Consider the following 24848-nt stretch of genomic DNA (forward strand, 5'->3'; position numbering starts at 1 on the left):
GTACTTGATCCAACCTAAGATATAATTAATCCTTATTGGAAGCAGAAACAGCCTATTGGGGTTATTTAATGTTTAATTTCTAATAGATTTAGGGGGGTGGCAGACAGGGAGATTAGTCGTCTGCGATAAATCTTCACTGCTGCGGGTGACTAATCTCACCAAAATGCCCTCCATACAAATCGCTTTGGCTTTCCGAAGTCGCCCAAAGTTTCCTCGTGAGGCAACTTAGGACTACTTCAGAAATCCAATGCGATTCTTATGCCATCCAGCTGGCAATTTGTATTCTGCACTCATTTCTTATTTCGGGGAGATTACTCACACGCAGTAGTGAAGATTTGTTGCTGGCCGACTAATCTCCCGTCTGCCACCACCCTTAAGGTATGAAGATCCAAATGAAAGAAAGACCTGTTGTCTGGAAAACCCCTGGTCCAGAGCATCCTTCATAATGGGTTTTACCATTGCGGGGCAGTACGTCATATTGCCATTCATTTAAAACACTTTTATTTGTTAATGTTCCTTTAATTGGTCTAAAGGACCAGTAACATCAAATTTTTTTTTTTACAAATTCTTTGTATATAACGAAAAAAAAACCACCAAGACATATTTAACTGTAAAATCTCAAAGTCTTTATTAAGAAATAACTTACCAATACTTTGCTTGAGCTACTCTTCAGAAAAGGCGACAGGGCGACGATCCATCGTGCAACGCTCAATTTCTCCTACCGGCCTTGTATAGGATATAGCCAGTGTTGTAGCTTGGTGTTTTTTTTCCCCCTCATATACAAAAAATTTTTTCAAATTTTTTTTTGATTTTTGTTTGTTTTCATATAAAATGGGGCTTTCTTTATAAGTGTTGTATGAACAGATACCAAATGTAAACAAAAACATTTTATTGGAATAACATATACAGGTATGAGATCAGTTATCCAGAAACCCATTATCCAGAAAACTCCAAATTAAGGAAAGCTTGTCTCCCATATACTCAATTTTATCCAAGTTTTTGAAAATGCCTTCTTTTTTTCTCTGTAATAATAAAACAGTACCTTGTACTTGATCCAAACTAAGATCTAATTAATCCTTATTGGAGGCAAAACATTCCTATTGGGTTAATTTAATGTTTATATGATTTTCTAGTAATCAAAGTATGAAGTTCCAAATTATGGAACGATCCATTATCCGGAAAACCAGGTCCTGAGCATTCTGGATTACCTGGTCCCATACCTGTATAATACTTTTGACATGTTTTCAAGTGCCATGGACTTTGATGGAAACTGTCAATATCACAGCTACGTAATCCAAAAAACCCAGATCCAGTCCAAAAACGCCTAATTTTCATAAAAGTCTATGGAAAAAGGCACAATTTCAGACTCTTCTCTGGCAGAGAATCCACCCGGTGTTACATTAACCTAGTGCCAATTCCATTGAGTATTATGATATGTCTGAAGGCTCTGCCCCTTACCATACATTGCATTTTTCTGTGTCGATATTGTAGCTATAATTGTTCTGTTTTTATCATGAAATGTGCAAACCAATACTACTACGCAGAATTTAAACAAAGCAGGAATATTTCCACTTCTGCATCTTGTGAAAATAAATCATATCTGTAAGTCAACGCAGCATGAACAATCGGGAGAAATCCCTCTCTAGAAATGAATTGGTACATACTATATCATTTCTAGAGAGGGATTTCTCCCGTTATATTTTCCATTAAAATGACAACTTTTCCACAAACTAGGCTTTTAGTAAAGTTGATCAATATGGACAATTTGTCTTTTTCTCTTCACCCAAGCCTCTCTGTGACCAAAATGATATAAATTTTTTCCCCCTGCCACCCCATCCACCCAAGATCATGCTGGGTGCTTATCTTTATTTATTTTTAAACTCTAAATATACTTAGGTGTGATTTGCAAAAGACACCACGTCCTATTCTTAGCACCCATTCCAGATGACCATGTGCTTAGTAAAAATTCTCTGTATACTTGTGACATCATTGTGTTCACATTTGTCACATGCAGCATGGTTCATTTGGCTGACCTAATTAGTTTAAAGGAGAAGTAAAGCTTAACTAAAGAAGTAGCTAGAAATGTTGTAGATTATGTTTTGGGATTCTGTTCCAGCCCAAGGCAACCACGGCCCTTTAGCAGGGAAGATCTGTGATTCCAAATATGCCCCGTAGCTCCCAATCTTCTTTTCTGCTGATTCACTGCACGTGCTCTGTGCTGCTGTTCTTACTGAGCTTAGGGACCGTCTCACAATATACTGTATATACAGAATAGAAATGTCACAATATAAGGCTGATTAGTAATTAATACAGATAATTACTACACGGCAGCATAGAAACCATTGCAACTAGCGTCAGAATTTAATAACCGGCCTTGTAGCATCAGCTTATATTACAGACACACCTCAATTTCTGCTTGATAATTTATGACGACCCCTAAGCTTAGCTTCTCAGCAGCTACTCAGAGCCCACTGAGCGTGTGAGTGTCACAGACACTTTCCAAGATGGTGACTCCCTGTGACAAGTTTGAAGTCCTGGATCATTGCTGCTATTAAAAAACTGAAACTTTAGGCTGGTACAATAAGTTCAGTATATAAAATATGGCATTTTTAACCATATTCATTTTTAGGGTTTAGTTCTCCTTTAAATATGTTATGCAGATGCCACATTTTAATTTTCTGTCCATTTTTTTATTTTATTTATTTTTTATAAAAGGTTTAATTCTTTGAGACATGTGTTGGTATGGGATGTCTCCAATATACGGTATGACTGAATGAGTCTTTCTTAGAACCTCACCAGCCTTTTTAGAATGCTCTCTAAACTGATGTGGTGTTTAAACAAAGAACTTTGTTTGCATTTAGCCCAGTGCCGCCACAGCATAGAATAAAGATCAATAATAAAAGATGTGGATCTGTCCTTTATTGCTTGCATGATTACCCTTATTGTGTGTGCTTTTTTTTTTTTTTATTTGAAGACCAGCCCTTAATATCATCTATGATTTTTACAGTGCACATAGTGCCTGTCTCTATGTATTTCTTTATATTCACATATTGATGTATTTTGCTCATAATGGATTATTGATTGGCCTGTGAACAGCAGAAGCCCCAAGGCCTTGCCATCAATGGTACTTACTCTTCGAATGCTGAATGCATCACTTCATACAGCTATTTTGGACCCATAAGCCTTTAATTGTCTGTCTTGTGCCAGTTAGTGTGCAAGAAGAAATTCTTCATTGGTTGTATGACCAGCAATTATTATTGTTGGATCTACTGGTTGTCAATTTTTTTTTTTTACACAAACACATTTAATTCAGCTCAAAATTAGGTCATATGTTTATTTTAATTAGAAATAGACTTAATTTTATAACGCAGTTTTTTTTTTTTCTTTTTTTTTTTTTTAGGAAAGTATTGTGTTTGCCTTTGTAACCTGAAATAGCCCTGTACAATTTCCTGCTGTATAACTACACCCCTTTGTGTGTTCAAATGTGTTCTCAGCTTGCAGATTTACATGCTAAGCAAAAGTCGGTTTCCCTTTTTAAGGACAATGTGAGCAGTGAGGGATTTGTTTAGTACATTTTCTGCACTGTATTCTGCTGTTTTCTTCCAGAATCATAAACCCTTTTTCAACATCTGTCTCTAATTATCAATAGCTGGCCACGCCTATGTCTAATTCATAGGCTGCTAATGTCATTGCGTGCTTTTCTTTTTAAGTAATCTGGTATTATATAGCTACTGTTCAGGCTTGCCCTTGGTAAGCTTGCACTTAGCATTTCATTATTTCTACAGTTTCCCCTGTCAATCCATATTCTTTGTTTGCTATCATCCCCTTTACCCAGTACTCACAAGCCCTATAATAAGACCTAGTTAGAGGGAATGCCATTACACAAGGTAGTATTCAGCAGTGTATGAGCCATAATAATGTTATATCATAATCATTTATAATCACAATAATTTATAACCATAATATTGTTATTAAATGGTAGCTGATCATTTGGCTGATATGGCTTTTTAAATATTTGGGTGGGTTTTAATTTCCAACTATCGTAGCTGTGTGCAGTAATTTGAATACATAAATAAGATAAAGCGATAGTTAAAGGTGTACGTTTTCTAATTGGATATGTACAGTCTTTATGGTCAGAACAATTGCTGTATAGGATTCAGTTGCTCTATTAGTGGATGCATTTCACAGCAGTATAAGGGTAAGGGCACACGCCAAGATTCGGGGGATTCAGTCGCCCGGCGACAAATCTCCTCTTCTTCAGGCGTCTAATCTCCCCGCAATGCCTTCCCGCCTGCTAGAATCTAAATTGCCAGCGGGATGACGCACAAAGCACTTCTTTTTCTGAAGTCGCCCAAAGTTTCCTCGTTAGACTACTTTGGAAAACGAAGTGCTCCAAGTGCTATCTCGCGGGCAACTTACATTGTAGCCAACGGGAAGGCTTTGCAGGGAGATTAGTTGCTAGAAGAAGAGGCGCTTTGTTGCTGGGCGACGTATTTCCCCCAAATAGCATTGTGTGCCTCTAGGAATGCCTTCAACAAATGAATTGCTTGTAAGGGTCTGGGCACACCAGATTTTGAGGATATTAGTCCACAGGCAACATATCTCCTCTTCTTCGTGTTGACTAATCTCCCCGATCTGCCTTCCGCTGGCTAAAATGAAAATCGCCTGGAGGCAGGCACTCCTAGCGCTTCGTTTTCCGAAGTCGCTCAAAGTTTTCTTGTGAGGCAATTACCGACGACTTCGGAAAACAAAGCGTTCAGAGTGCCTGCCCCCAGGCGATTTACATTTTAGCCGGCGGAAGGCAGATCGGTTAGTCACTGCAAAGAAGAGGAAATTTGTCGCCGGCCGACTAATCTCCCCGAATCTGGCAGTGTGCCCCGACCCTTGGGGAGCCAAATCTCCTCTTTTTCGGGGCGACTAATCTCCCCAAACTGCCGTACCGCTGGCTAAAATGTAAACCACCGGTGGGATGGCACTCGGAGCGATTCGTTTTCCGAAGTCGCACAAAGTTTCCTCGGTAGGCAACCTCGTGCAACTTCAGAAAACGAATCGATCCGAGTACCACCCCGCCACCAATTTACATTTAAGCCGGTGGGAAGGCAGGGGATGCAGTTCGGGGAGATTAGTGTCCCCGAAGAAGAGGAGATTTGTAGCTGGGCGACTAACCTCCCTGAATCTGCCTGTGTGCCCTGACCCATAAGCACTCAGGGAACATGCCCAGTAGCAACTGCAGCTGCTGCTGTTACAAATTGTAGCTCATCTGTTTTTGCTGGTAGTAAATCTTCTAAAGACATAATATTAAAAGTAGCTGAAAAATTGTAAGCTCTTGTGAGTAGGGCCGTATGATCCTATTTTTACACTTGTTTATTTAATTATTGTAAGACCGCTGTTTGTTATATAGTGAACTGCTGCTTAACTTGCTGGCGCTATATATACAAATGTTTATGATGGAAAAGTATTCATAGTGTACTATACGAAAACAACTGAATTGGAAGAAAAATTGTTTAACATTGGAAGAAATGGTTGTAAAGAAAAACAAAGAATTACATTTTACTTTTTATAAAAAAGCTTACTCACAAATGTGTTTGTTAATAGTGAGAAAAGTTTGTTGCCTAAAAAGGTCTTAAAAAGTATTTAGGAGATGTAAAGGAGAACTAAAGTAGGTTAGAAATGTGGGCTTCTTTACTAGCCCAATGTGACTACTGCCCATTAATTGGGGTGCTTAACCTTTAAGTTAACTTTTAGTATGTTATAGAATGGCCTGTTTTAAGCAACTTTCATTTGGTCTTCATTATTTATTTTTTATAGTTTTTTTTTAATTGCCTTTTTCTTCTGACACTTTCCAGGTTTCAAATGGGGGTGCCTTACGCCATCTGCTCTGTAAGGCTATAAATTTATTGTTATTGCTACTTTTTATTACTTGTCTTTCTATTTAGACTCTTGCCTATTCATATTCCAGTGTCTTATTTAAATCAGTTCATGGTTGCTAGGGTAATTTTGACCCTAACAACCGAGAGCTGCTGAATAAAAAGGTCCCGGTTATTCTGGATAACAGATCTGTACCAGTAACATAAACTGACTATGACATATGACACCGAAGACATATTTTGTGCACAGAACATTACTTTTCTGCCTACCTGCATTTATACACAAGAAGCTATATCTATGTAACTTGCCTTAAAGGGGATGTAAAGGCAAAAACAATAAAATCCAATTTTTACTTTCTTTAATGGAAAAGAAATCCATCTCCAATATACTTCAATTAAAAAATGTGTACCATTTTTTTTATTTACCTGACTGTATGCAGTGAAATCCCCCCTTCGTTTTACTTGCTCTGACAGTGACCATCTGAAGTTTCCTATCTGCAGCTAACTGCTCTACAGGGAAACTGATCATACTTTCAAACAGCAGGGGGGAGCCCCCCCACCTTACTTCCCAGAACTTGAGCAGCTTTGTTTGTTTACCTGTAGAGCAGCCGGCGACCATCTAGAGATTTGTATCCGCAGACCCAGTGCAGTCTCCATATTCTGATTATTAATCAGTCTTGCTGTATCGGCTTCTATAACAGATATTCTTTGACTTGTGCTGTTATTATAATTTATGATGATCCCTAAGCTTAACCTTCCAACTGAAGCCCAGACCACACTGAGCATGTGCTTGGTCTTGGTCTTGCAAATATGTTTAACAAATTTAAAAGATGACAGCCCCCTGCGGCCAACTATGAAAACATAAATCATTTGTTTAATTAGGCTTCTGGTGCAGTAAGTTTATGTTTAATATACAAAATACAGCATTTCTAGTAGGGGTGCACTGAATCCAGGATTCGGTTCGGGATTCGCCTTTTTCAGCAGGATTTGGCCAAATACTTCTGCCCGTCCGAATATGCAAATTAGGAGTGGCGAGGGAAATCACGTGACTTTTTGTTGCAAAACAAGGAAGTATAAAATGTTTTTCCCTTCCCGTCCCTAATTTGCATTTGCGGATTCAGTTTGGTATTCGGCAGAATCCAAAATAATGGATTCGGTGCATCCCTAATTTCTAGCATTATTGTATTTTAGACTTTAGTTCCCCTTTAATACATAGATATGAGTAAAAAAGTGAGATTGTTCTATGACCACAAAGGTTTTTACTTACATTGTTATGTACAAGAGAAGCCTCTATTGAGGTAAATTGTAGGGAAACACTGCATTCTATGTATAAATGCAAATATGTAAAGGAACAAAGGTAGCTGAGCAGTCATTGAACAAAGATGCTAGGTGATGGCCCTCTAGTGCCATGATTGGTTACATTACAGTGCCTTGTATATTTCATTGCCCACCCTAGAAACCCTGATCAGCACTCTCTTTCTGGCAATTTTAGGCAACTCTATTAACATTAATCCCTTGACTATTTCTATAATGGGTATTAACTAGCGACGAGCAAAATTTTTTGGCCACATTTTGCAGCAAAAATGACGCCCAAAGACTCCAATGGGTGAAAAAAAAATGTCATCCGTAGATTTAAATGCAGTTTTGGGATTTTTCTCCATTTTGAGAATATTCCGCGAAACAGGTCAGATTCACCCAACACTAGTATTCACCTTTCTCACCCTTTGAAGCAAACTCAGATGTCCGCAATTCCCAAGAGTGTATTAGATTTAAATGTCTATAAAGACCTTGATTTTTCCTACTGCATCGTTAAGGAAATCTCTTCACTCATGTAATTCTTTGCGGAACATTGTTCCTAATATGTGCTACTGGAGTCTGGAGAGATGAAATGTTCTGTACCCACAGTAAGGGATATCCTCATACTTGTATGGTCTATAAAAGGAGGAATTTAAGGTTACATATAAATTATCCTTTTGCCCTATTCAAAGATAGATCCATTTTTTTCAGTAAAAATAAGTCTTGAACTATTTTCAACTATACAAATTTCTGTTTTTCTTACTGGCCGGTATAAGTCTATCCGAAAGATCATTTTCCTTAGAATGCTTTTCAAAAGAGGGGTTAATTATAGTTTTTGCTTTGTAATATGGAACATATTATCTTTATTTTAAGTCAAAACATAGCTTTTAATTTTTAGATTCGCTTCATATGGTTCAAATCATTTTGGTTACTTATCGTGTGAGTTTCAGCCTCAAGTGAACATTGTTTGAAAGAGAAAATTGCATCCGCGTAAAAATTGCTGTGCCAATTTGTTCAAATAAGCTACTGGCTGACATTTCTATGCTTGGTGTGTGGCACAGCATGGGCTGACCAGGCACTTAGAATTTCATAGGTTATTAAGGCTTATTCATAATGTAGGGACCATTATTAACTGACTGTTTATTTTGTTCAGGTGTTGACATGTACCAAGTTTCTCATACTTCATTCTGTTTTGGGAATTTCCTGTTTGAGTATGTGTTGTTTTTTTTTATTTTTTTAAATTATGTTGAGCCTCGTTATATTGTGCCCTCCATGTTGGATTCTTTTATAGCTTGTACCTACTTCCCTGTGGTCCAACCAAGCATTCTGGTTTTTTGTTTGCCACAGTTTTCTCTGGAGGCTTCCTGACTATAGAAGGCTTGGTTCTACCTTGGTATTTTATTGTTGTAGTCAGTGATGTCTATCGCACAGTTCTCCAGGTCTTATGAACTACCTACATTGTCATCCATCCAATCTTTTGCTATATGTAGTTCATAGCAGCAGAAGGCACAACATTTGTCAAACATTGTGTAAAGCAAATCAGTTTGTAATAAACTTTTTATTAGAACTCCAAAATTTATATGGAGCAGGCACTCAAATGAAGGCAATCTTCCATCAGATAGTTTAAGTAAAAAGATTTATTGTGTCCTCCGCCTTACGCATTTTGTGTTATATTATTTGGGACGTATCCAAAATGCTTGGTACCTGGTATTTTCCAGATAAGGGATCTTTCCATAGTTTGGCTCCCCATACCTTAAGTCCACTAGAAATCATTAAAGCATTTAATAAACCTAATAGGCTGGCTTTGCTACCATTAAGGATTAATTATATCTTAGTTGGGGTCAAGTACAAGGTACTGTTTTATTATTACGGGGAATCATTTGGATAAAATGGAGTCTATTGAAGATGCCCTTCGCATAATTTGGAGCTTTCTGGGTAATGGGTTTCTGGATAACAGATCCATGCCTGTAATTAACTTAGTATTTAATTATTAAGTATAGATGTAGTGGATTAGTGTATTTTTTTTAACATTATTGAAGATTTTAATGAATTTTTAAATCCACAGATATGGATTTTAAGGTCATATGCTGAATTGGAATCTATATTTGCATTTAAGCAAATTTGCATCCTGTCTCCATCCTGTATTTTCTATTCTGTTCAGTTTCTTTATTTTATAGGAAGCCCGAGTTAATTGAGTTTGTATTGTGAAACAATACATTTACAGTATATTTTGTGTTTCTGCCTGGCCAAGACTGCATGCAATTGATCTCTCTGATCATTAGATCACTTTAAAAATAAAGCTGTTTTTCTTTTACAAACTTGTGTACTGTTTTTCCCTTGTGCATCTTTTGAGTTCACTGTAAAGCTAAAAGCCAATTTAATAAAGTAGGATTATGAAACATTATAGCTCAAATAGAAGCACTAAGTAAAGCACATCATTTTAGTTTCATTACCTTATGCATTAAAGCTTCCTTAGCCTAGCAAGGCGAAATACTTTTTCTGAACTGAATTTGTCTGAAATGAACGTTTTGTTTTACAGAAATGTTTGATTCTGAACATTAACATGTTTTCTATTTGTTTTAAGGTATCCATCTTCAGTGCGTATTGATCTAGATCTATGAAGGTCATCACTTCAGGAGTTATGCTGGATAATAGATTATCACTGAAAACGCAACTGTCCTACCAACCCCTACTGCATTGAGTTTAGTCATTTTCCAGTTGACCTGCCTAATGTTACGCTGATCATGGATCGTAGGAAACAATTTGACATGGAGCTGCGTGAGTCTTCTGCAAAGTCTGTCAAAAATGATACAGAAGAAGACAAAGCATCATCAGGCTTCAGCTGTGTCATCTGTGGTAAAAGCTTTCCTTTCCAGAGCTCCCTTTCACAGCACATGCGAAAGCACACCGGTGAAAAGCCATACAAATGTCCTTACTGTGATCACCGGGCTGCTCAGAAAGGTAACTTGAAAATACACCTAAGGACCCATAGAAGTAGCACAATTAACCATGTAACGGATGTGGAAATGGGAGATTCACACGTTGGAGAACTGGGTGCTTCTGAGGGTATGGGAGGATGTGCAAGCCCTACTAAAAGCACATCAGCTTGCAACAAAATACTTAATGGCACCTTACAAATAGAAGAGGCTGAAGTAGAGGATGATGATAAACTTGGCGACTTCCAGTGCCCGTTTTGCAAGAACAAATATGACAGAAAGAAAGAACTTGATCAACATCTTTTACAAGTGCACAAACCCTATAAATGTAGATTTTGTAGCTTTATGACTTTAAGAGAGGAGACTCTGTTAAACCATATAGAAAAAGACCATATCACTACAGCAGTACCATTAAACAGAGATGGTCTGGCAGAGAATGGCAAGACTGAAATCAATTCAGGGGAGTTTCCTTGTGAAGTTTGTGGTCAAGCTTTTGGCCAAGCATGGTTTCTTAAAGCCCATATGAAGAAGCACAGAGGATCATTTGATCATGGCTGCCATATATGTGGCAGAAGATTTAAAGAGCCATGGTTTCTCAAGAACCACATGAAGTCTCATGGTCCAAAAACGGGGAACAAAAACAAACCTAAATCTGACTCTGAGCCAGTAGCCACTATTAATGATGTTGTTCAGGAAGAGAGCATTATGACTGGTTTAAGCCTTTATGAAGTTTGCATGAAATGTGGAAACTTGTTTACAAATATGGAAAGCCTAAATGCACACAACTTGGTGCACTGTAAAACTGAAGAAAGCTCTCTTGCAGACACAGTAGAGCAAAACAGCGAAAGCATTACTGATGGCACCCCAAATGCAATAGTGGCTAAGGAGTTTTTCCTAGACTATTTTCATTTAAGACCTTTAAAAGAGGCTAATAGTCCTTCTGATACACAACAAGGAAAAAGAATTCCAGAGCTGGACCCAGTCAATAGCTACCAAGCATGGCAATTGGCTACAAAAGGAAAAGTTGCAGAGCCTTCAGAATATGTTAAATATCTTGGATGGGATGAAGCCATAACAGAAGCTGATGTAACTTATGACAGAGAAAAGGGAGAATACAACTCTGTTAATCAGGAGAAGCGAAAACGAGAGACAGACAGTCAAAGTACCAGCAACCCAAAGAAACGCAACTCCACAAGTGGTAGCCGATCAGAGAAAAGTATCAATACACAATCTGGAGAAAATATAGATGGTTCCAATGAATTGGAGTTCAGGCCTCCTTCCCGTCAGAGCAGGCGTTCCTCTCAAAATAAATCCACTGAATGCTTTGAATGTGGAAAAGTGTTCCGCACTTATCATCAAATGGTGCTTCATTCCAGGGTGCATAGAAAAGACCGCAGGAGCCTCAGTGAAAGTGGATCAGTTTCTCACAATGAACGATATGGTTCAAACAGTGACATTGACTCTGCTAGCAGGCCCAGTAGCCCAGACTCTGCATCTGCCCCAGAAGATTCTCTTGCCACTGGTATGGGAGAGGATGCTGCTGATGACGATAGTTTTGAAGAAGGTCCGACTCCTTTACAAGGTAAGTAATACTTATAAAATGCAATAATTGTTTTGTAGAACAATAGATTAACCTATAAAGCAACTTTAAATTAACAAACCAACACCTAAGACTGCATTCAGGAATTTGTCTGTTTTTTAATTACACATATCCGCATCCTCCAAGGAGAAGAATTTGCAAAACTCTGATAGGCAGGAAAAAATTATAGGAAGAGTCACTGGGCAGGATTTTGAGTACAGCCATGGACACGTGGTGGAAATACGAAAGTGCAAGGAGGTGATATGCAAAATCTTGCCTTTGTGTTGGAGCACATACACTGAGATACTACCACACTGGAGGTAGTTTTACTGGACTAAAATGTATTTTCCTTCCCCATTCAAGCCTAATCTAGCCTTAATACATTCAAGTGTATAGTATCGGCGATGCGCAATATGTTGGCGCTCTAAAAATACTTGATAACAATAATATGCTGACCCCTTTGCATAAACACATAAGCACCACATCATTATAAAACTGTGTCCAAACAGCTGGCATTGTAGTATAGCTCATGTATAGATAAAAGCAGAACAGGCTGTCCCCGTTAGATAAGGAAGAGGAAGGGGCATTCACAAATTTAGATTTTTATATAGGTTTTGTATATCTATTTAGATTTGTACAACATTCAAAAAGGAGATGCTATTAAAATAAAGAAGAGGGCAGAGTTGCAAGCAACTCTTGGGAAGTAAGGAAAATGTCAGATTAAGACTATAATAATGCATTTTTCTCATTGTTTACATTTAACAAATATAAATTAGCTTGACTTTTAAATCTCCCTAAACTAGGCACTTGAGAAAACTACAGGGTTAAATCAAAAGTATAAAATACAAACCCATCCCCACATAACCTTAGAAAGCATAATTACCATATTTATCTATTTTGTTTACTCTGCATGACACATTTCTACATATCTGCCCAGTGGATTAATAATGAGAACTGACAACCACAGGATCCATAGTACAGAGTAAAATATCCTCCCTGTTCGTGCAAGAGATATTTCTACTATTGAATTATTTTCCCTTTTCTGTAGTAAGAAGACGTTAGGGGGTCATTTACGAAGATCACCTATATGACCCCCTGCCCATCTTTCAATACTACATTGTGCAAAGATCTGCAGCAGTTCACAAGAATGTCCGAAATAATGGCAGATTAATCTTGTTTTTTTTGCACTTTGCTCCCTGCCTTTCACGTTGTAAATGACCTATACAATTGTCGACTTGATGGTAAATAAGTTAGCTTAAAAAGATACTGACACCAAAAATTAAACCTTTTTTTACCTCAAACACAATATTGTCTTTGCATGCTATTTATAATTTTGCCATAAAATTATTTGCCCAATACATTTACATTACCAATCTGATCACCTATGTTCCTGTATGAGGGGGCTGCCGTATTTGTGCAGCAGTAGTCCGTTAGCATTAGAACTCTAACTGACAGCTTGAAAAGGGACAGTCAGGTTGGCAAAACAGTCAGGTTTAGGAACTTTAATAATTACTCACAAAAGCAGAACTATCGGCAAAAAATAAGCAAAATGACCTATAGCTAACTTTTGTAAGGGGTTGTTTACCTTCCAAACACTTTTTTCAGTTGTTTTCAGATTGTTCCCCTGAAATAAAGACTCTTTTTTTTTTTTTTAAATTACTCTCCATTATTTATTTTTTTACGGTTTTTCCAAAATCTAAGTGTAATGTTGACTGTTCCTGTCTCTGGTGTTTGAGTCTGGCAGCTCAGTAATTCAGGTGCAGACTCTAAACTGTTAACATTTTGCAACATTTTGCAGCATCTCTGGAATATTAGCAACTATTGTATCATTTCTAACAGCTGCCTGTAATGAAACTGATATTCAGCAGGGACAAAGATAAGAAGTGTATCAACTAAATGTATCAGTTTAGAACTGTTTACAGGGTTGACGACCCCCCCAAGTTGCTTTAGAAGGTGAAAAATTACACTTTATATTTCAATATTAGAACAACAATCACACATAGAAAATAGAAAGTAATTGGAAAAAGTCTTTATTTCTGGTGCTCTATCTCAAAACACCTAGTTGTTTGAAGGTGAACAACCCCTTTAATATACATAAATATTTTGAAGAGTAGTTTTTAGTGTCTGTAAGTTTAAGGGGGTTATTTATCAATGTCCGAATTTATCTCAATATTGGCTGCTACAACTAGCTTAATTATTATTACATTTTCTCGAAAATTTGCTTTGCGGGAAAAACTCTGATTTTCACAAATTTTTCCCAAAAGCTCCGAATTTTTCGGAGCTTTCACCTAAAAGCTCAGAAAAACATTGTGAAATTACCCGAAACCCCCGACACAACCAAAACTCAATGGGACTGTTCCCAATGACTTTTATGCAAACTCAACAGGTTTGAGATGCCGTGATTTTATATTCTGGCTTTTTAGCCCTCGGGGTTTAATAAATTCTGAAAAATTTGTGATTTTTTTTAAGCCTATTATAACACAAAAAATCATGAATTTTTCGGATTTCTCGGAATTTCGGGTATTTGGAGGTAAATAAATAACCCCCTAAGTCTATGTTGAAGGCAAAAAAAAGTTCTTAATTAGCCATAGGATATGGTGATCTGCATTAAGGTGATTCATCCAGAAAACCTGTCCCTTGCATTTCAGATAATAGATCCAATACCTATATTTTTTTTACAAAACACAGCTGAACAAAAGAGGACCATCCACTGCATGTGCCCCTCTCCTTAAAATTTGCAAAATATTAATATGATGTAGTGTAACACATTTTAGACTGAATATTACAACAGTAGCCTTTAAAATTTGTCACAATCTTGTAGAATTGTATTTATTCCTTTGTTGTCCTCTGCACAAGCGATTTGTTTAAATTTAAAGAATAAAAATCCCAGGATAAGAGTAATCCAGTCCTACAAATGTTGAATGGTGCCAGATGTTCTGCAAAGAACAGTAAAGGTTATGCCTACAACATCAAGATATAGTCCAAAGACAAACACATCTGTTTAATCTATTGTTCATTCAGAGCCATGAAATCTGAAGTAACACAACAAACATTAACCGTACTTTGTGTACACACACACACACATGCGCGCGCGCCTAGCACAGGGTAGGGAGCACTAGGTTCCAAACAGTATAAGAAAGGCAAAGTATAGGAAAGCAACAGCGTGCAGGACTTAAAGGAACAGTAACCCCAAAAAAATTTGTGTTACATAGTAATGAAAATAACATGTACTGTAGCCCTGCACTGGTAAAACTGATCTGTTTGCTTCAGAAACACTACTATAGTTCATAAAAACAAGCTGCTGTGTAGCAATGGCAGAAATGGAAAAAAATGCTATATGGCACAAGTTAAATAGCGGATAACAGATAACATTATGTTCTACAGAGCTTATCTGCTGTGTAACCTGAGCCTTTTCTACCTTGAATAGCTGCCCCCATTGCAACACAGCAGCTTATTTATATGAACATTAGTGTTTCTAAAGCAAACACAGCAGTTTTACTACCAGTGCAGGGCAACACTGCATTATATTGTTACTACTTTAAAACACTTTAATTTTTTGATGTTACTGTTCCTTCAAAGGGATCCTGTCATGATTTTTATGATGTATTTTTTTAATTTCTAAATTATACTGTTTACACTGCAAATAATTCACTCTACAATATCAAATTTCATTCCTAATTCAGCAAGTGTGTTTTTTTTATTTTTAGTTGTAAAATTGGTGTGTAGGCTGCCATCTCAGGTCATTTTGCCTGGTCATGTGCTTTCAGAAAGAGCCAGCACTTTAGGATGGAACTGCTTTCTGGCAGGCTGTTGTTTCTCCTACTCAATGTAACTGAATGTAATGCAGTGGGACCTGGCTTTTACTATTGAGTGCTGTTCTTAGCTCTACCAGGCAGCTGTTATCTTGTGTTAGGGAGCTGTTTGCTGGTTACCTTCACATTTTTTGCTGCTGGGGGCGGAAAGGGAGGGGGCATATCACTCCATCTTGTAGTACAGCAGTAAACAGTGACTGAAGTTTATCAGAGCACAAATCACATGACTTGGGGGAGCTGGGAAACTGACAACGTCTAGCCCCATGTCAGATTTCAAAATTAAATATAAAAAAAATCTGTTTGCTCTTTTGAGAAACTGATTTCAGTGCAGAATGCTGCTGGAGTAGAACTATTATCTGAAGCGTTTTGATAAAAAAAAAAAAGAATTCCCATGACCATATTTCTTTAAGTATAGAGCTCCCTGGCTGCATTGTGTTCCGAGTTGATTCAGTTCTTTATTTAGTCAGTGGATGACTTCTGCTGCCTTGCAGTGAAATCAGTGGGGTCGGTGCAGTACAGCCATCCACATGGGAGGTTCTGATTCCCTAATATCCATTCAGCGGTCCCATTTAGATATGTTGCTGAACAATATGCAACAGCTTGATTTTGTGCTCCTGACTCAAATGTTGCACTGGGAATATAACTGTACTAAAATTATTTATTCTTTATAATAATATAAAACAAAATAAGAAGGTACTAGGTAGTTACGTTACTCATCATGTGACTGGCTAGAGGACACACAAAACAATAGAAAATGAGCCTAATTATTCTATCCCTAATACTCCTTAGCTAAATATAATAGCACAGCAGTTTATTTTGTCAGGCAGTTCTGGTACAAGCTTTGAGTTAGCCATTCAATGCAGTTAAATAATGTCCGGGGGCTCCCAGAGGGGTAAAGCTTTACTTTCTGTGCACAGACCTGTGATGATATGAGACCAGAATTTCAGCTCCTCTTTTGTATGAACATGGCAATTGCATTATAGGCAGCTGCTCTCTGTGTTATTGCTTTATGCTAAGGAGATGCTCCTCAAATGATTAACCTGCTACTTGCTGGCGTACAAAATGAGGCCAACATGCAGCTTTCTCAAAGGCTATGTGGATGTTAAGAATTTGTGTAATTGAAACAAATCACTACATCTGTTTACAGATATGTTTGCTATGAATCCCTAGTACGTATAATAAACGTGTTAAAGGTCTATATGTTTCTATAAGGAATAAATTAGCTTAGTAGAGCAAAAAACCTGTATAACATAGAGCAGATGCTAACTAATGACTCTGTGTATCACAACATTAACATTAAACCTTATTTATTATCAGAATTTCTTTTTCTTCCCAAGAGCATCCCAGTGTCGGGCATTGTTTATTCAAACCCAGCTTGTGTTCTTCAGGGTTGAACTGCAGTGGAATATATTGTGTTGTTTCCTGCACTTTTGCAACTTTTTCATCACAGTGGAAACAATTTTTGTTTTTTGCAGCGACCCAGAGACTACAATCTAGCGTCACAGCCTAACCCCGCAGCAGAAATAAAGTTCCACTGTTTCATGATTCAATGCGTTGCTAAAATCTTGATACAGTTACAAGGGAATAGACTTTATCATTAGGATTTGCCTTGTGCTGTTCTGTTTAGCAGCACATTGGTACATATCTGCAACTCTTGGTATGGCACAGCCACATATCCTCATTATTCCATATGATTATATAATAGCTTACAGATTAATTCATTTTAATATAAGCTTCCTCATACTGAAGTAAGAAACTTTCTAAACATAATCCATTAAATATTCTGCATTGTTTTTGCAATAATCAAGTTTATATTCACTTTTCCTCTTGCGGCATCCGTTTCTCTTCATTCTGTCTTCATGCAGCAGTTGGGTGTCAAGTGAATGATAATATATATCTTATAGCGGGGCTCCCTTTCCTAGCAGATGCATTAGAGCTCACTCAAGTAACTGATTCCAGTACAAATAAAATCTAACAAAATAACTCCCTTTTTCACAAATTCTGCATGTAGCAAGACGGGATTTCTGGGGATTTTAAAAGAGTGAGCTCTAATACATCTTCTAGGCAAAAGGAGCCCCCCTATAAGATATATTGGATCATTCATCTGACACCCAACTCCTGAATGAAGACAGAATGAGGAGAAACAGATGCTGAGAGATGGATAGTGAAGATCTTGATTATTTCAGAAATGTTACAGAATTTTTAATTGATTATATTTAGAAGTTTCTTATTTCAGTGTGCTGAAGCTAATATTCAATTTTCATTTCCGCGATAGTTCCCCTTTAAGATACAAGCATCTTTAGCAAATGTATGGGGGGAGTAGTTTTCCTTTGCTTCTCAAATGTCTAGTCAGAAGCCTATAAACAGAGCTGCCTTTGGGGTAGGAATAGTGGTGACTGCACTTGGTCCTGCACATAGGATCACTTTTCATAAAGGGGCAAAGCAGCATTTACCAGGGCCCACCATCAGCCATTCCATCTGCAATACCTTTTGAATGAAGTATTTTACTCGTAGCTGAAAAAATAAATCTCTTCTAAATTAGCGCTTTTGTTTATTTTTTCCATATAGGCTGTGGCCCCTGCCTTATTCTTCCTAAAGTGCACACTTAACCTGCCGGCCAGGTAGAATGTATTAATTCTTAGCCTTAAATAATGCACACACAAGACATCCAATAAAAATAAAAGAGTAAAGCTAAACAAAACAGGGCTGATGTACTGCAATCAGGGGCTCTCAGTGACAGAGGGGGCATTGAAATAAAAGAACATGATTTGTGGATTGTGAAAGGGGCAGAAATTGTGCAGGGAGTCGACATGGGTTTGGGTGAATTATGGCTGGGGTCTTGGCATAGTTGGGGAGAATGTTTGTTTGTATTCCAGGGACATTTTTGTTGACTCATTTTGCTTGTTGAAGGGATCTAAGGAATCCACATAACCAATGGGCTAATAAATGGGGCCCCTTGGGAGGGAGAGTATTTGTACTATGGGTCCCCATGTTTAATGATAATTCTCAAATATTAAAATCAGTTGTCACAATCTTTCTGTCTGATTTTGTGCATATTTTGGGAAAGGGCCATTTTGTTGCTATATACCTTTGAAATTAACTTGCTTGGGGGGTAGTGTACCCTATTGTGGCTTTTTCCACCCATTTGTTTTGGCTTGTATGTTCTTGAGATTGCATGGCACATGGGATTGTTTGAATATTACAAGTAACATTTTAGCATTTGGTGGAGGGGGGTTCAACCAGCTTGTTTTACAAGAAAGTTCACTTCCTTTCTCATAGTTCCTCCATCATTTTGAATTCTGCAGTAAGCCACAAAAACATATTACGGTAACAATACAAACCCACAATGATCTTGTATCAGCTATAACTTACATGTGCTTGTGCAGGGGTTGCTGAGTTACATCTTCCACAGTGATTCCCTGTAGGATGCTGAAATGAATACGTCTTTCCTTGACTTAAAGGAACAGCGACAATTTATACTATCTGTTATCTTTTTATTTTAAATATGCAGTATAAGCCCTAAGATAAATGAAGGGCTTGTGAGGAACATACGTTTTGCCTATTGTTTTAATCACATTTATTGCATTCTTCGTGCACAGGTAATCTCAGCGTATGATAGACTTCTGTTTATCTGTTCACAATCTCATTATCTACGTTGCAATAAAAAGTATGGAGTAGCATCAGTTTCCCTGTTTGGCTCAAGAAATAAAAAGCATAGCTTAAAAAAACACATGGGTATTTTTGTTGAAAAAATTTGCTAGATTGCTTGCTTTTGTTAGGTTTTCAGGCACAAAAATGCATCCTCTTGCACATTAGCCCCTAGATAACTTTCCATTTATATTCACCTTAAAAATTCTGATATTTATGAATCTAAGAATTTTCCTGCTTGTAACATGTGGCTGCACTGGTGTAAAATGTGCTTTGGGCCTTGCTGGAAAGATAAATGTGTGTGAAAGGCCAAAGCTGCTGCTACTCGGCTGTTTGTAACAAAGGAATTATTGAGGTAGAATGGAGGAGTCATATTTATGTGCACAGCAACCAATCCAACAGGCATCGAAATTCCATTAACACTTCCCCCCTCCCTTAAAGAAAAATAGTACAGCTTAGTGTGCTGCCTTACATTTCACTGTCCTATACTCCCTTTACATGCAGCTTTTACAATCTGGGAATGAATGAATGGGTGGTCAGGTGTCTGGCTCATTTTGCCCCAAGATGTGCATGGCTACACTAAGGGGAAACTTTTTTGGAGAAAGGCCTAGGAGCACCTATCAACGGTACACTTAACCGTAACCGTCAGCAGCCAAATACTAGTATCTATCAAACAAGGTGATTCATGGATTTTGCTTATTATTAAACCCAAGAACATCCAGGGAAAGGCAGAATTAATTAAAAGAACTGTTGCACTATAATTTTTTTTTATAACTATTGATACTGTGAAATGCTCTAAGAATAGTGCACAACCCTGTTAAAGGAACAGTAACACCAAAAAGTGAGTGTTTTAAAGTCAGGATGTACTGTTGCCCTGCACTGTTAAAACTGATCTGTTTGCTTCAGAAACACTACTATAGTTCATGTAAACAAGCGGCTGTGTAGCAATGGCGGAAATTGAAAAAAAAAACTATATGGCATAGGTTAAATAGTGAATAACCGATAACATCATTATGTTCTACAGAGCTTTATCTGCTGTGTAAAGCCTTTACTCCTTTGAATGACTGCCCCCATTGATACACAGTAGCTTATTTATATAAAAAATGTTACTGTTTCTGAACACTAACTTTTATTACTTTAAAACACTTTCATTTTTGATGTTACTGTTCCTTTAAGCATGTGAGATCCGAATTAAATAGGCATGAGGAACATGGCATGAGTGAGTTTCTTTTTTCTTTTATCTCATTTAGTGTCCCTGGTGAATACTTACCCCCCCCCCCCCCACTCCAGTGAGAAATTCCAGAATGCAGTATTTCCCTCTGTCTAGCTGTCTGTCTGACTTGCTCTCACTCCAAATGGTGGTTTTTGCGCAACAGGTTTTAAATCATCTTTAATTGTATTGTATGTACCTGTATGTATTTATAACTTAACAAGTTGATATATAACTGGTAAAAACTATTGGCAAAGTACTCCCAGATTTGATACCAGACACTTACTGGCTTCCAGCTGAATAACAATACATTACCACTATTTAAAATTCAGTTTACTAAATAATGTATTTGTGTGTGCATATTTCCAGATAAGGGATCTTTCTGACATTTATAAATGTATAAAATAAATTACCGGAAGGCTACTAAAAACATGTAAACATTACATAAAACCAATAGGATTGTTTTGCCACCAATAGGATTTATGGCTCATAGTTACCATGAGGTTCAAGGTACTGTTTTATAATTTCAGAGACAAAGAGAAAATAATTGTGTTTTTTTGTGTTTAGAATGGAAACTTGAGAAATGGCTGTAATTCAGAGCTGTCTTTCTTTCTTCTCAAATTTCTGATTTCGAGATGTATGCATGTATTTGCGTATCTCCCTCTCTTGAAACTTTATGGGATTCAACAGTATTTGCCAGTAAAGTCAGCCTGTTTTTGCTTTGTACAGTTCATTATTGAATGCTACAGTAAAACAATGTTAGGCGGAAAAATCTGGTCAATATAATGTAGGTTGTCTCCATCTAGTGGCAAAGTGTAGACAGTTAAAGCTTTTTCCATGTTTAGCATTTTACACTAGGAAAATAATATTGTAAAGGCAGTCCCCGAATTACGAACTAGATAGGGTCTGTAGGTTTGTTCGTAAGTTGAATTTGTATGTAATTTGAAACATATACATTTACTTATTAAAAGCAAATTAGACAGATGTCTGTCTTAACATAGTATTTATTTTTACCTTTCTGTGCTTTGCAGTAGACAACACACACCAGAGGGGATTGGGGCACGTGCTACATGTAGGGGCAAATTTACTCATGGTTGAATATCGAGGGTTAATTAACCCTCGATATTCGACTGCCGAATGGAAATCCTTCGACTTCCAATATCGAAGTCGAAGGATTTACCGCAAATAGTTTGATCCAACGAAAAATCCAAAAAATGTTAATCCATCGATCGAACGATTTTTCTTTGACCTAAAAATTGTTCCAAAGCCTATGGGGACCTTCAACCTTCAAAAGAGTGTTCAGACCTATAGCTTAGAGTAGTAGCATTTTCTATACAAAGCCTCTTATAGGCACTGCTGCTAACCAGTTGTAACATACTGCTAACCAATTGTATCATACAGTCAAGAATATATAGGACAGCGAGTCATTGTTTTTTTTTGTTTTTTTTGCAATTTTCTCTCACTTAAGCTTGGCATTCACAAATCTAGCATAGCACCAGTAGACAATTCTCCTCAAATCTCGCCCTGAACAACCATCAGGCTGGGCCTCCCAGCCACTGCTTCACACCTCGTATACAGTGGTGTGAAAAACTATTTGCCCCCTTCCTGATTTCTTATTCTTTTGCATGTTTGTCACACAAAATGTTTCTGATCATCAAACACATTTAACTATTAGTCAAAGATAACACAAGTAAACACAAAATGCAGTTTTTAAATGAGGGTTTTTATTATTTAGGGAGAAAAGAAATCCAAACCTGTGTGAAAAATTAATTGCCCCCTAAACCTAATAACTGGTTGGGCCACCCTTGGCAGCAATAACTGCAATCAAGTGTTTGCAATAACTTGCAACGAGTCTTTTACAGCGCTCTGGAGGAATTTTGGCCCACTCATCTTTGCAGAATTGTTGTAATTCAGCTTTATTTGAGGGTTTTCTAGCATGAACCGCCTTTTTAAGGTCATGCCACAACATCTCAATAGGATTCAGGTCAGGACTTTGACTAGGCCACTCCAAAGTCTTCATTTTGTTTTTCTTCAGCCATTCAGAGGTGGATTTGCTGGTGTGTTTTGGGTCATTGTCCTGCTGCAGCACCCAAGATCGCTTCAGCTTGAGTTGACGAACAGATGGCCGGACATTCTCCTTCAGGATTTTTTGGTAGACAGTAGAATTCATGGTTCCATCTATCACAGCAAGTCTTCCAGGTCCTGAAGCAGCAAAACAACCCCAGACCATCACACTACCACCACCATATTTTACTGTTGGTATGATGTTCTTTTTCTGAAATGCTGTGTTACTTTTACACCAGATGTAATGGGACACGCACCTTCCAAAAAGTTCAACTTTTGTCTCGTCGGTCCACAAGGTATTTTCCCAAAAGTCTTGGCAATCATTGAGATGTTTTTTAGCAAAATTGAGACGAGCCTTAATGTTCTTTTTGCTTAAAAGTGGTTTGCGCCTTGGAAATCTGCTATGCAGGCCGTTTTTGCCCAGTCTCCACTTATGGTGGAGTCGTGAACACTGACCTTAATTGAGGCAAGTGAGGCCTGCAGTTCTTTAGATGTTGTCCTGGGGTCTTTTGTGGCCTCTCGGATGAGTTGTCTCTGCGCTCTTGGGGTAATTTTGGTCGGCCGGCCACTCCTGGGAAGGTTCACCACTGTTCCATGTTTTTGCCATTTGTGGATAATGGCTCTCACTGTGGTTCGCTGGAGTCCCAAAGCTTTAGAAACGGCTTTATAACCTTTGAAATTGAACTCAGGTGTGATAAACCACAGTTAAGTTATTTTTTAACAAGGGGGGCAATCACTTTTTCACACAGGCCCATGTAGATTTGGAGTTTTTTTTCTCCCTTAATAACGTAAACCTTCATTTAAAAACTGCATTTTGTGTTCAATTATGTTATCTTTGACTAATAGTTAATGGTTTTTGATGAGCAGAAACATTTAAGTGTGACAAACATGCAAAAGAATAAGAAATCAGGAAGGGGGCAAATAGTTTTTCACACCACTGTAAGTGACCAGCCCTATAGTTGGGAAACTACTAGCTTAAGGTCTACATACACGAGCAGATATAAACTGTTGACGGATTAAGTTAGCAGCTTATTGCGTATTGTATGGGGCCCTCCAGCAGGCTTCCCTGATCGATATCTCTATAGTGTGTGGAGCATGGAAAGGGAGTCTCTGGCATATAATGGGATCTTTTGTTCATTCACTGAAGTTACAGGGGTGTATGTAACACTCTCTGCACAGTGCATGCATAATTTAGAGGGGCAGCAACTCACACATTACCTGTTACTTTGGGTTTAACATAATATTTCTCTTATGGTGAAAGGCATGCAGGAGCACTGAGGTGTACTAAAGAACGATACAGTTGTGGCCGATTCAGGGCCCTATAATTTTGTTTCATGCAACTACAAAAGACTAACAGTTGGGCCACCTAAGAAAAGGAAGTGAAACCAATAGTCTTAATCTGTTTGAGCGGTTTGGTTTAGAAAGAGAAAAATTCAGCAAAGAAATCTACTCACTTTTATGGGATGGTTTGTGGATAGGTTGATAATTCAACAAGTCTTTCCAAAAGTTGGTTATTAGGAGCCCTATTTATATGGATATTTCACTTTAGCAATTGCTTGATGCTCTTACACCCATAATGCAAACACCTTGATAAGTAAGGCTATCTGTGTTGTAACCAGTAATCATTGGTTTAACTTTGTAAGTTAAATCAACTCTATAGCATTATGCTATAAACTTGGAAAATGACTTAAATGACCCATGACTATTAGAATTACTGTAGTATTAACAATTTCACTATCTAATAAATCTAAATAAATAAATAAAACCGATAATAAAACACTGTAGCATACACCTTTATCAACCTCAAACTACATATACAAAGCTGTATAATGCCATCAGCCCAAAAGATGGCATTCACAGGTCAAGTCAAGCAAAAAAAAAAAAGATTGATCAAATGGATTAGTTAATAGATTAGTTAATTTTCAGCACACTGGAGCAGCAAGAGTTATTTACCACCAAACGCAAACAACCAGAATGCACAATAAGCACCATTGCCTCGTCTAATATTCTGGGCCCCAGTAAAAGTACAAGGGTCAGAATACCATAAAGATGGGACCAGTAATAATTCTGGTTGTGTAGCCACAGTATTGTTTTGGGCTTAAATTGGAGCACAGTCATTGACACTGAACTAATACCATGTTTTCATTTAGCACTGAGTATTAGTTAGTTAGTTTATTATTAGTATTAGTTACTTAGTTAAGATGTAATTGGATAATCGAATCCTTGCGGTTGCTGTCACCTAGGTCTGATAAAATTGAAACAACAGATTTTGTTTTTTTTTACTTTGTGCTTGTTAGATCTTGATGTTGTCACCTTTTTTTAAAAAAAATTTGCCTTGATTTATCAAGACCAAGGTTACTGTGTTACTTTGAAAATGGTACAGTGTTATTATAATGTGCGACCATTATCATACAACACTTGTGTTTTCTTGTTTTT

General features: G+C 37.5%; 1 protein-coding gene across 5 annotated transcripts in view; it reads left to right on the top strand.

Moving 5' to 3' along the window:
• The window catches only part of znf516.L (zinc finger protein 516 L homeolog), a 93587-nt gene that overhangs the window by 42446 nt on the left and 26293 nt on the right, over positions 1-24848 (top strand). For all 5 annotated transcript variants that reach the window (XM_018267846.2, XM_018267848.2, XM_018267845.2 and 2 more), the window contains one exon: positions 9748-11681. In XM_018267846.2, the coding sequence (XP_018123335.1) occupies positions 9908-11681 (1774 nt within the window). In that variant the 5' untranslated portion in view covers positions 9748-9907. The remainder of the gene's footprint in view (positions 1-9747; positions 11682-24848) is intronic.

Source organism: Xenopus laevis, chromosome 6L (genome assembly GCF_017654675.1).
Source record: "Xenopus laevis strain J_2021 chromosome 6L, Xenopus_laevis_v10.1, whole genome shotgun sequence".
In the NCBI taxonomy this organism is placed as follows: Eukaryota; Metazoa; Chordata; class Amphibia; order Anura; family Pipidae; genus Xenopus; species Xenopus laevis.